The 13,057-nt window shown below is 37.1% G+C and overlaps 1 protein-coding gene across 1 annotated transcript in view; it reads right to left on the reverse strand.

The window, feature by feature from the left end:
• Positions 1-2,244: 2,244 nt before the first annotated feature.
• The window catches only part of LOC132545964 (protein qui-1-like), a 29,788-nt gene continuing 18,975 nt past the window's right edge, over positions 2,245-13,057 (reverse strand). The window contains exons 14-23 of the mRNA XM_060209646.1: positions 10,366-10,445; positions 6,154-6,336; positions 4,912-5,029; positions 4,554-4,744; positions 4,091-4,281; positions 3,761-3,923; positions 3,172-3,358; positions 2,700-2,915; positions 2,470-2,600; positions 2,245-2,373 (exon numbers count right to left, since the gene is read on the reverse strand). Of these exons, the coding sequence (XP_060065629.1) occupies positions 2,245-2,373; positions 2,470-2,600; positions 2,700-2,915; positions 3,172-3,358; positions 3,761-3,923; positions 4,091-4,281; positions 4,554-4,744; positions 4,912-5,029; positions 6,154-6,336; positions 10,366-10,445 (1,589 nt within the window). The remainder of the gene's footprint in view (positions 2,374-2,469; positions 2,601-2,699; positions 2,916-3,171; positions 3,359-3,760; positions 3,924-4,090; positions 4,282-4,553; positions 4,745-4,911; positions 5,030-6,153; positions 6,337-10,365; positions 10,446-13,057) is intronic.

The following is a 13,057-nucleotide window of genomic DNA, read 5'->3' on the forward strand; positions in this document are numbered from 1 at the left end:
TAAGAATGTACCCTATGATGTCTTGGCAAGCTGTGGGTTGAGCCTGTGGAGTATAACGCCAGTTATTGCAGCCTGTGTAATAATTGTCAATGAAGGTTCCCAACTGAAGACTCGGATCCACACCGTTCAAAGTAGCATTGAAAAACTTCTGCTAAGCATTGCCATCATAATCACCTAGACAATGAATCTCAAAGGCAATTTTTCAGTTTAAAGTGTCTGCTTAATTTTACTTTAGAAGAGACATTGTTGTTATTCGAAGAAATATTCACTGGCAATAGTACAATATTCAAATGTCACGAACTTGCTCTGATCGTCATTGTCTCTGATGGACTTTAGGCTCTATCATTATACAGTAATCTTGATGTTAACTGTTAATGTCATTGAAATTATATATATTTATATATACAGTTATTGACGAGGATGGGAATCCTGTAATGTGAAAAATCTGTTCATGAATTTTATGTATAAATAAGAGTGCTGTATAAAAAAATTTAGATAAATGCAACGAAACACTCGACAATAGGAGCTACATATACGGAATACTGAAGTAGGATAGTCACAGTTCGTCAGGAAAAAGAAGCCTTTGTTTATGATGTCGCATTCTAGTCCACTCTTTAGTGAATAGATGATCGATCGGTACACTGTATATATCTTTATTGAAACATCTGTCATGAGTTCACGCGGTGTTCGAAAAAAAAATGTACACAACGACGGTCTAGACATCAAGTTTGGTATGGATAAATAGAACTCTCGATCAGAGGAATGGCATTCTTGATCAGCAAATCTGTTGGACTAGTTTTCACCAACGCCTAGAATTTTGTAAGCGTCTGTTGATGGCTTTATATAATCCATCAATCATTTAACCGACGGATATCCTGTAAGTAGAATCCGACCATGCCAAAGACGGAAGTCAAGTTGTCAGCTTTCTACTGGTTAAGACGCCATCGCTCGAATGGGACACAGCTCGCAGACATAACTAACAATATCGGGAACATCCAGCGACAGATAGAAATACTGACCTTACTTCGACGTGTCTGAGATTTTGATCACGTGTGATATCAATGACTGTGTTCTCCCAGATATTGGGATGAAATCTTTAAATTAACGACACAACTGAAAATCACTATCACATGCTTTATTACATTTACTTAGTAACAATGATATATTGGATACAAATTAAATATATATATATATACTGTAGCTATCAACGATGTCTACAAAAAGCTACACTTATATAGAATTGTATTGCGTATCAGTTATTTTTAGACACTACCATATTCCTTCAAGGAATTAAACACTATCATTAAGTCTTCTGTATCATCTATTGTCATATAAAACAGTTTCATTTTTTATAACATGTATTTAACGATATATACAACATTATATTTGAAATAGTGAATTATCATTTATAACCAACACAATCGGTATTGTCATATCTTTATCGGTAATAATACATATCAAATTGTTTTAATACGGTTTTTTTGTATGATGTAATATACAAACGTATTTTTACCGGCAGTGCTTGAACTAGGCAGCTTAATAAAACTCGTGCACTAGATGAACGGAAACAGTTCTGGAAGTATAACGCTGATGTAAAGTGATTTACATTTGATACTTGTTATAGGAATTGGCACTATTTATGTTGTACGTAATATTTACATGCACTATGAAACCGATTTGTTAACAATTGTGTATAATCTGAACAGGGTATCATTAACGGAGTATATCGTTATCTCCTCAATATAGGACTGATGATAATAACTTCCACCAAACCGTTTCAGACAGGACTGCCATGGTATGTGCCGGTTATAACTTTCATCACATGTTTCAGACAGGACTGACTAGGTTTGATGATACATGTTTCAGCCAGAACCGCCGGGGTGTCTGCTGATAATTCCTTTACCCAGATGTTTCGGACAAGACTAATGCGTGGTTTTGATACCGGTTAACAGGTAGGAGTTTACCATCTGCCTTTTCCCAGGGGTTTTATCTAGCGATGAGAGAATGAACGATGATATATCAGTTTTATTATAGGTACATTAGAGATATAGTGGTGAATATGTCCACTTATATTTCGGGTTTTAGTGTAGTGATGACTGACTGGGTGATAAAATGCCGGACTTAATCTTGGATCTTGACAGTATTGACCAGGTGGGTGGATGATTAGCTGCAATAAGAATCGATTCAATGTTTCGGGGTAAATATTTAAGAATCAGATCAGATGAAACTAATAACAAATATCAATCACACAATAACGCACATCTTTGACATTTTAGAGTCCGTATTTTCTTCTCGTCTGTGGATTTTTGGAATTCTGAACCTCGTTCTAGTTGCCTTTGGTGTTGACTTTGGTGGTCCCTTAATAGGTGAAAGCTGCAATGAAAATGATCAGGAGAATCAGAAATTGATTACATAAAACAGGTATATATAAAGTGCATACTACGACGAACAAATAAGACAAAAGTTTACCTTGATCATTTGTGGAAGGCTGGATACCGAACTTCTCTTCCTTTTAACTGGTAGTTTTGGCACAGGAAACATCCCCGAATTTCGATGTGGAAAGGTATGTTTCGGAACTAGAGGCAAAATTGATAGGGCATCTGAAAAAATGTATGAATATAACATTAATGTTTAGGTTTAAAACGTATTTTGATAATCAATATTAACTCTGTGTCGAATTTTACCATGTATATCCTGACCTGAGATGGATGGTGTCCATTCATTGTTCGGTTCCGGATCGACAGGGCTGTTGTGTAGACACAGGAGAGGTACATGGTGATCGTTCTCCAGATGTACTATAATCCGTTTAGCATCGGATGTAGTCATGAAATTAATCACCGGAATATGCATCGACAGCAGCGTCACCTGGATTCCATGTCGAATACTCCAAAGCCTGATCGTGTGGTCACGAGATGCTGCGAAAAAGATACAGTGCCATTTAGAATGCACTAGAGAATTATTCTTTAAATAACTTGACATATAATGACTTTTATGGCGCATTGAGGATATTAACGTTTGTATGTTTCTTTAAGTACTGACATGATATGTGGTAAGAGGATTGCGTTTAAGATGATCAAAGATACGTGAGATTATGTGCATTTGATGCGTAAGGCTAAAATTAATGCAATAAATGTATTTGTCCACGTGAGGATGTAAGAGTATGAGTGGTACCTGTGAGAGCGAAGGATCCATCCCTGGTAATGCGAATTGTTGTGATACAGTCGGTGTGCCCAATAAGGCGGTGACGAGGCTCCCCTACTGACAGGTCCCACACCAGCACCGTGCCACGCTCGGAACCTGATACCACTTCCGTATGCATGGCCACCGCCGTTACGGCACAGTCGTCTTCCACCAAAACCTACAAGTACATAATAATGGAAACACAATGGTAACACAGAGGAAACAATGGATAACGAGTAAATAATTCAAATTAAATTGAATAATGAATAAACTAGTGTATAAACCTACATCATTTAGGCAAAAAGTAAAGGTTCCCAGTCATTGTTACATTTCGATGTCAACAGAACAGAGATTTGGGACCAACATAATCAGTTCATAAGAATTCTCAAACTGAACTGAAAGTGAGTTTTAGCACGGTTCTTTAAAATTCTATGTTATAGAACATATAAGAATTATATTTGAAGCATGTGAAATGTCATGAATACAAAAACAATACAAAGGCTGATAAGAGACGACAATACGTTTCGGCATGAAATCCTATTTTGGTTACAGCGAGCTTTAGCAAAACGGTGCAAGTAACCTGTGTAAGTTTTGCAGTCATAAGTTCCCAAACTTTCAAAGAACCGTCAACAGAAGCTGTCACAAAGTAAAGGTCATCAACAGAGCGGGCGACACACGTGATCCTCTCCGTGTGACTCACACATCCAATAAGGGTGGCATCAATTGTGTTCCAAATCTTCCCGCTGTAATACGAAATTGGACGTCAAGAATACGGTAATATCATAAGCGGTACAGAATAAAAAAATTTGTTTAAACTTTATGCACGTTTATATGCAAAATACATGTACGTATGTTAGTATTTCAAGTAGTATTTGAAGTACATACAGTATCATTCAATAACGAAATATACCTCTGGTCGCCTCGGCACGTAATTAGGTATTGGCCATTACTAGACAAAACGAAAGTGGCAGCAGGGATAATGTATGATGTCAGAGTGGCCCCGGTTTCCGCTTGCCATATATGGAAGTAGCCTTGGTTATCGTAGGACAGGATTCGTTCATCGTCAATGTATTCCACATTCTGAATCATGTGTTCATGGTGCTGTCAACAGTAATATTACAATAAAATTAGTACAATATGCAATAAATATATATTTGTTTAAACGATGTTGAGAAATGATGTGGATTCAGAGGAGTAATACAGAGCTTCCGTTTCTAGTTCAGGAAGGAGAGGATATGTTATAATTAGCTAGCTGTCTAGAGAGATACATAAATCACGTAAATATACTCCGTTTTCCATAGCAAACCACATCTTAATGAATACTGTATTATTATAGGCACTAACTAATATTTATATCTCTGTAGTCGCATTACCTTGTATGACAAGACCCATGTGAGGAGCTCGAGGCTCCAGAGGAGGAGAGTTCTGTCTCTAGAGCCTGTCACACAGCATGATCCGTCAGGGGATACGGCAATACACGTGATACCAGCAGAATGTCCTAGCAGATTCTCTTTGAATTGATTTAGCTCCAAGTTCCACATTTTTAAAACGCCGTCCTCTCCCCCTGGAAATATGGATTTTATTTAAGGTAAGTTGTATTCAGTGATCTCTATACATGACTTACCTAATCCTATCCTTTATCTTAGATATAGATTCACATGAAAACATATACTAACTGCTTTATGGTTCGGTAAGGTCTTTTTGACTAGCTTTAATATGTTGTTAGCGTACCTGAGAGTGCGAACCGACTTTGATTGTCAATGTAGACACATGTCACACTACCACTGTGGTCGTTCTCTGTAGCTTTATTCATGGTCTTCTTGTAGAAGTTCCAGACGTTGATTTTTGTCTGTAAACAAATTTGATACGAGTAGTGTAACAGATTTAGAAAGACAACTTGATTATCTACGGTTATATGTTTTTACTGTGGCGTTTGTTGAGAGTAAAATTCTACATCCATACAGAGAGGTAACATAATGACAATAAAATGCCATTGATACAGAGATGATAACTACAAAGAACACGTTGGTGTTGTGTTTGTAGACTGGCACAATCAATTGCGAGAAATGAGACATGTGAAAGAAGATATTGTGATTCGAGCTGAAAAGCTCTGATATCAAGGGAAATACGTGGAAAGGAATTAATGTTATGGCAACCTTTGAAAGGCATAAAGTAGAAAATACAAATCAGTTGCTCCAGAGAGGTGAATGTTTCCAATTCCATGGATAACATTTACTATACAATCTTTATATCGAAGTCTTTATTCAGCAGAAGAAAATACATTCTATATAAAGTAATAATGACGGCCAATGAACCTTATAAGCGTATACAACATTCGTAATATTCTAAGCAAGCCTGTGAAGATAGAACACACAAATCACAATCATAACATATGTTATTAGCGAGGCAGCAATACTAACGTCAGAAAAATAAAGAAAGATACATCTAGATAGACACGGTTGTTATACAGATAAAAACACGTAAGCCATCCTTTTTGTCTAAGGTATAAGCAAGTAAAATGGCTGATGTGTTAGTGATATCTCTATCGATGTTTTAAGTACTACCTGTCCTGATAAGTTCAAGCCAAATATAAAAGGAAACAACTGGAGTTCTGCCTTGGGAGAGGTTGTGAACAATTTCAAGAAAACTTTGAAGTCAACAGAATACATTGTTGTTCAACCAGTCAGTGCCATTGTTGCAGAAATGAAAAATCAAATGTAGTCAAAGAAAATTGACATTTTAAAATTGTTTTCCTTCAAAATCCTTATTCTGCTACGAATGTGTCAGAGTGGATTTGTTAACGTTTCGTAAAACATGAAACACCACAAACAAAAATATCAAGCAATGAATAAACGATAACAGGATTAACGGAAAGTAGTAGTATCAAGTCTGGTTTGCTACTACCTCATGTTTGACTGATATTGAATGAATTCTTTTCATGTTTATTGGTACTATAATTATAACTATAATTACCGCTGTTGCACTGAATATAAAAGAATCGTCTCTAGATATGCAAATATCCCAGACTGGGTCACTGGAACTGCCCTTCAGTGTCTGCAGTAAATCTGTAGTTCGTAAGTTGTACAGGTATACGTTTCCGTCCAGGCAGCCCACCACCACGTGGTAACAGTCGTTAGAGACGTCTATACACGTCACCTGTAACAGAGAATATACTGCAGATTCATTTTACACAAACAAAATGTTCTTAACATTTATCTTATAGAAAACAACAACAAAGAAATTCTTGGTATATAACTCCTTAACAACGATTGTTCAACTGAACAGTTCACAAAACTATTATTAATTCACAGGACGACAAGTTACACGCAAGGGTTTATCGACATAGACAAGGTCTTAACAACAGTTTATCGACATTGACATAGTACACACAAGGGTTTTTCGACATAGACAAGGTCCCAACAACGGTTTATCGACATTGACAGGGTACACACAAGGGTTTATCGACATAGACAAGGTCCTTACAACAGTTTATCGACATTGGCATGGTACACACAAGGGTTTATCGACAGAGACAAGGTCCTAACAACAGTTTATCGACATTGGCATGGTACACACACCAGTTGAACAACATTTATAGAACACATATAAAAGTAACTAATACATACTAGGATCATCCATTTAGCAGATACGATGTGTATCAATCGATGCCACACTGCACGTTCTTATTCCACTTGAACGTTAATCCATTTGAATGGTCGGTATCACATTTGTTTCAATTTTCATTAGCTATTTCATTAATATGATTGTCCACTGCCTCTAACAGGCAACCTAGCAACCCGAAATAGACACGTCTACGTAATTACCACTTTACATACTTCAGTGACAAATGAAAGCCTCGTTACCATAAATAGTTTTACACCATAGAGTTTGATGATTAGCAGCTAGAATATATCCGGTTTAGGTCAAGTACTTTTCTGAAGGCCAAACGCCATTTTGATATTTACTTTACGTATCTGCACATCATCTTGTTGAATTACCATCAAGACTTTTTTATGATTAAAATTATAATACATTATCTTAGTCAAGTCATGTCCTTTTCAATTATGTTATTAAGTAAACATGTTAAAATGATATATCATTTAATGAAAAGCTCTCCCAAAGACAAAATTCGATTTGAACACGTTGTAATATATTGGTCAATATCGATTTTATATGTAGGAATAATCTGATTACATCAAGAAAAAGCGAAAATCGACTATATAGAGTGTTATGTCTTAAACGGATAATTCAAAGAAAGAATCCTCGACACGGCGATACAGTAAAGAGAGAGATGGAGGTAGTATACGGAACTGTAGCAGTGATCGGAGCCAGTAAAGGAATCTCAGGAAGAGATTGGAGGTAGTAAAGCGAAAAGGTGTGATCGGAGCCAGTAAAGGAATCTCAAGAAGAGATTGGAGGTAGTAAAGCGAAAAGGTGTGATCGGAGCCAGTAAAGGAATCTCAGGTAGAGATTGGAGGTAGTAAAGCGAAAAGGTGTGATCGGAGCCAGTAAAGGAATCTCAAGAAGAGATTGGAGGTAGTAAAGCGAAAAGGTGTGATCGGAGCCAGTAAAGGAATCTCAGGAAGAGATTGGAGGTAGTAAAGCGAAAAGGTGTGATCGGAGCCAGTAAAGGAATCTCAGGAAGAGATTGGAGGTAGTAAAGCGAAAAGGTGTGATCGGAGCCAGTAAAGGAATCTCAAGAAGAGATTGGAGGTAGTAAAGCGAAAAGGTGTGATCGGAGCCAGTAAAGGAATCTCAAGAAGAGATTGGAGGTAGTAAAGCGAAAAGGTGTGATCGGAGCCAGTAAAGGAATCTCAGGAAGAGATTGGAGGTAGTAAAGCGAAAAGGTGTGATCGGAGCCAGTAAAGGAATCTCAGGTAGAGATTGAAGGTAGTAAAGCAAATAGGTGTGATCGGAGCCAGTAAAGGAATCTCAAGAAGAGATTGGAGGTAGTAAAGCGAAAAGGTGTGATCGGAGCCAGTAAAGGAATCTCAAGAAGAGATTGGAGGTAGTAAAGGGAAAAGGTGTGATCGGAGCCAGTAAAGGAATCTCAAGAAGAAATTGGAGGTAGTAAAGCGAAAACTTGTGATCGGAGCCAGTAAAGGAATCTCAGGAAGAGATTGGAGGTAGTAAAGCGAAAAGGTGTGATCGGAGCCAGTAAAAGAATCTCAAGAAGAGATTGGAGGTAGTAAAGCGAAAAGGTGTGATCGGAGCCAGTAAAAGAATCTCGGGAAGAGATTGGAGGTAGTAAAGCGAAAAGGTGTGATCGGAGCCAGTAAAAGAATCTCAGGAAGAGATTGGAGGTAGTAAAGCGAAAAGGTGTGATCGGAGCCAGTAAAGGAATCTCAGGAAGAGATTGGAGGTAGTAAAGCGAAAAGGTGTGATCGGAGCCAGTAAAGGAATCTCAGGAAGAGATTGGAGGTAGTAAAGCGAAAAGGTGTGATCGGAGCCAGTAAAAGAATCTCAAGAAGAGATTGGAGGTAGTAAAGCGAAAAGGTGTGATCGGAGCCAGTAAAGGAATCTCAAGAAGAGATTGGAGGTAGAAAAGCGAAAAGGTGTGATCGGAGCCAGTAAAGGAATCTCAAGAAGAGATTGGAGGTAGAAAAGCGAAAAGGAAACACTAGGAGTGATCGGAGCCGATAACAAAAACATTTGAAGATATCGAATGTAGAATACTCTGGTAGTGATCGGAGCCCGTAAAGGAAGCCATGGAAGAGATTGGAGGTAGAATAGGGAACTCTGTCGTGAGTTATCGGAGCATAGTAATGGAAACAAACTTTGAAAGTGAAAGGGGCACGTACAGAGAGTTCAGGTAGATGTTGAAGCTTGTTTAGGAAACTTTCACCCTTGCTACTCCGGGGTTACGCTCAATATCGTTCTCTACACCCATGGAACATTTCGTGTCAAAATTGAAGGTTCCATGTAAGACACCATGTGGATAAAACGGAAAGGCTAGTTTTATTCATTAATGTACATCCAATGGATTTCGAGGTCGCATAACGGTTTGTTTTACTGACTTTGACGTTTGGTGTTACTCCTTTGTAATCTTAAAAGGACCATATCAGTCTGTAATTGGGCAGTTGTTTTTCTTCCTGAAGCCCGTTCTATACCAATCAAATTACTTGCTTGTGACTTCAGTTTTGTCATGAAATGTTTCAGGAGTCCAGACTGCGAAAGTGATCGAAAGTACATGAAAATATGGGAGATTTTGGAGCCAAAACAGGGAACTAGTGGAGAGATCAAATTACATATTGTGACTTCAGTTTTGTCATGAAATGGGACTAGAGCCAGAACGTGAAATCCATGAAAATATGGGAGATTTTGGAGCCAAAACAGGGAACTAGTGGAGAGAACGAAACCATCATATTTGACTCAGGGAGGGACTAGAGCCAGAACGTGAAATCCTTGGAAAAAATGTATCCGTCCTTAAATCGATTTCAGCAGTCTTGGATTTCATGATTCCCCGTGAAATGTAAATTTCCAGCTCTTAATTATCCACTTATGTTTCCCTCTTTAATTGTGATATTGCCTGGTTCTGGGCGCGTTATGTCATCTTTTGTCTCTTTTGAACGGCTTTTTGATAGTTCGGACCTCTTCGTGCCAAAAACATGTTTATGCAAGTGGTCATCATCTTCACTTCATTATCCATACTGCATGCATGATAGCGTATTGTAGTGTATTTAATACACACCCTCCTCTTACAGGTATGATTTTTTTTACCCTTTATGTGCCGTTGTAAATTTTTCAAGGTAAGAAGGTGGCTCAATCAATGTAAAATATGTAGTTTCCTGGCTTCATGTTTCCTCGGAGAATAAGATCTCATAGCACACTTTATCAAGTAAGCTAACCGTGCAAGTTGTTCCTCACGTTTTAAGTAATTGCTGTAGGATAAATGTATTTGGACTAAGTCAGGGTTTTCTTGTCTGGATATCTTAAATCTTATCTATATTAAGTTTGGTAAAAATATATATCTTTTTACCTGATAATATCATAATATTACTGACACCTCCTTTGAATATCATTCAATCTGAATTTCTTGCACTCTTTTCCTACCTTCTATGATATATTTGCATTCATAACGTCCACTGATATATTTAAATTACTCATGTTCTCTTCGTGCCCCAGCACTATATGTATATTACTTACGCCCCTTCATACATCATGTGATATAATTGTATTACTTACACCCCCTTCGTGCCCTCTGAGCTGATGTATCCATGAGCCAGTGATGAACGAGAGAACGTGTAGGGAATTGTCTTCACATCCTGGAAAACATAAAACATATTTTGATCACTTATTCCAATTTCTTTGTAGAAGACAGTTGTGTATCGGTGTCAGTAGCAGCACGTGTTCGAAACACATTACTGTAATAGCAGGTCACACCAGCACTTTTTGATTAAATCACATCTTTATTGCAAGGCGTTTCACAAAGATGGAATGAACCGCAATCCAATCTTAATGAAAGACAATGATGAAATGGGCGAAACTGATCTTCAATCTAATTAATTACAGTATGTGTTGCGAACTCTGTAAAGATAACGGGAATAATAATAGTTTAATATGTTATCGTTACTTCTCCAGTAATAAGTAACCTTTTGCATCGCAACACAAGTAAATGCTGGACACGGCTCAGTGGCTTATTTACCTCTGGGTACTTTGGCATAATCTTCCACATTTTCCAAAATTATAAATTTTCTTCACAAGCCAATCACAATATAGATAGATTGCTGTGACTACAAAAACAAATACACTTTACACGTGTGTTGTCGTGGACAGAATCTTACAGCTAATATATATTGTGATTGCTTCTTCGGATTTGTTTTGTACAGTGTAAAGTTCATGTTGATAGCAAATGGCGGCCATCAAATTGAAAATATTACTAGTGCAGTAAGATGAATTAAAACAGCTCTAATTGAGAAAGAATCTTCCTCAGCTTCTAGGGGAACAAACCAATTTGCAGGTACAGTGTTCATGATTGCGCAAGAGATGTGGTAAAAACGCTCAAGAGTACACACACCGATGTACGATTATCACCAAGGACCGTGGAGGTGATACTATCACTTCGTGTCAATTGCAGGCGGCATATCAGTTTGGTTTGCTTACCCTTTAGTAGATATGTTTAAATACCTGGTTTAAATTCTTGACTTTCTTTGGAATATGAATAGTATGAAAAAATCTTCGGTTTGTTGCGTAGCTGATACCTTTTTTTTGCCTGGTTTGAAGCTTCTTTTAAACAGGAGGTCTGATTACAGAAATAAGCATGTGTGACGCATGAAAATGACAATAAAGAAAATGTCAACAGGATTTAAAGCCAATTTAGGGCAAAATCTTATCAAATTACTGTTACGGAGACGTTGTTAAGGTACGAGAATTATTTTTTTCAGTTTGGATTGGAGAAATAAAGTGGTCAGAGTGACAACATAATAATATAGAAGAAAACCGATAGACGTTATCATTTAAGTTATTGATTAATTCTTTACTAATATAGCCGGTATGGTTAATTTGAAAAATGAGTTCTTCGGGTCCAGGCGGTCTACGTTGTGCAGCGATCTCTTTTCGCAGAAACCTGAGGAAGGGACAGCTTTCCAGTAAGCGGTGGTAACTGTACTGGTTTGGTCAAAATTGAATTTACAAATCTCATGGGAAGGTTACATGCCCTAAAATTCAATCAATTTCATTATTAAAACATAATTTTCAATAATGAATAAATACAAAACAACGTACATGTGTATAGATCAGATATTATTAATATTCTAGAAGAGGATCGTTACTATGAAGGAGGTATAAACAATTGTATATACAGTATGCGGCATATGAAACCGTACTTCATTCTTCATCATTTACGCCTTCTGATCCATACCCTGAAACCAATGTATCAGAAAATGTACAGCCCTATGTACAAGTGCTTCATGTGGATCTGTACCCTTACAAGTTGCTTCAAATCGTAATCACAGAAATATACACATTAATTTTATTCTCTGATGGCGTATCTCTCAATGTCTTCTCTTTGTAATTATCCGGAAACTGCTATTAAAACAATGATCAAAAGGTTAAGCATTGATTTTCTACTCAGATGCAGCAGAGAAGCTAGATGACAAAGACGCGGTACAGACTAATGGTGTATCATTAGATCTAACAAGATGAATTGATAGCGTTGGTATGCCATTAATGTATCTAACAGCATAGTCAGGTTTGCATAAAATGGCTAAGTAATTAATTTATCGATCTATATTCTATGTTACCCCGAATATATATATAAATATATATATATATATATATGCGTGTGTGTGTGTGTGTGTGTGTGTGTGTATCCGTCCAACACACATGCGGTTAAGATTAATGATATTACGTTTTGTAGTCATTGTGTCGTGTTGTGTATGATTCTGAAAAAGGGCACATAGCCTAAACAATTCGACGAATAATTTTGTTTCCATTGTTGTCTAAATTTCTCTTTAGATATTGATATATATACACTACAATAAGTAAATACCGTCTGATCTCACAAAACTTATATTATGTGTTTTAACAGAGAAATGCCAGTATTAAGTCCGTAAACATTTATGTTTTTCGAGCTGGGTGTTCTGTTACAAGTAACGAAAAACAATTCATTACTGCGATAACCGTAAAATCCAATCATCGCAGTATCCATAGCCCTTGGTTATAGATCAGACTCCAATATCTGGTTTCTTCACATAACAAAAACGAATTCTACACCTGACAGATAAACTGGAGAGTATAAAAATACCAACATTGACTTATACATAAAAATTGTTCGATTCTGACCACCTTTGTTTCAAAAATGAAAATACGGCGTTTTCTAAGGTAAAAGGAAAACGATATCAACATTCTGACAAGAGGACATTGAGTTCTTTTTAAA

The sequence above is a fragment of the Ylistrum balloti genome, unplaced genomic scaffold, assembly GCF_031769215.1.
Source record: "Ylistrum balloti isolate Yb309-2 unplaced genomic scaffold, AGI_CSIRO_Ybal_v1 Utg369870, whole genome shotgun sequence".
Taxonomy (NCBI): Eukaryota; Metazoa; Mollusca; class Bivalvia; order Pectinida; family Pectinidae; genus Ylistrum; species Ylistrum balloti.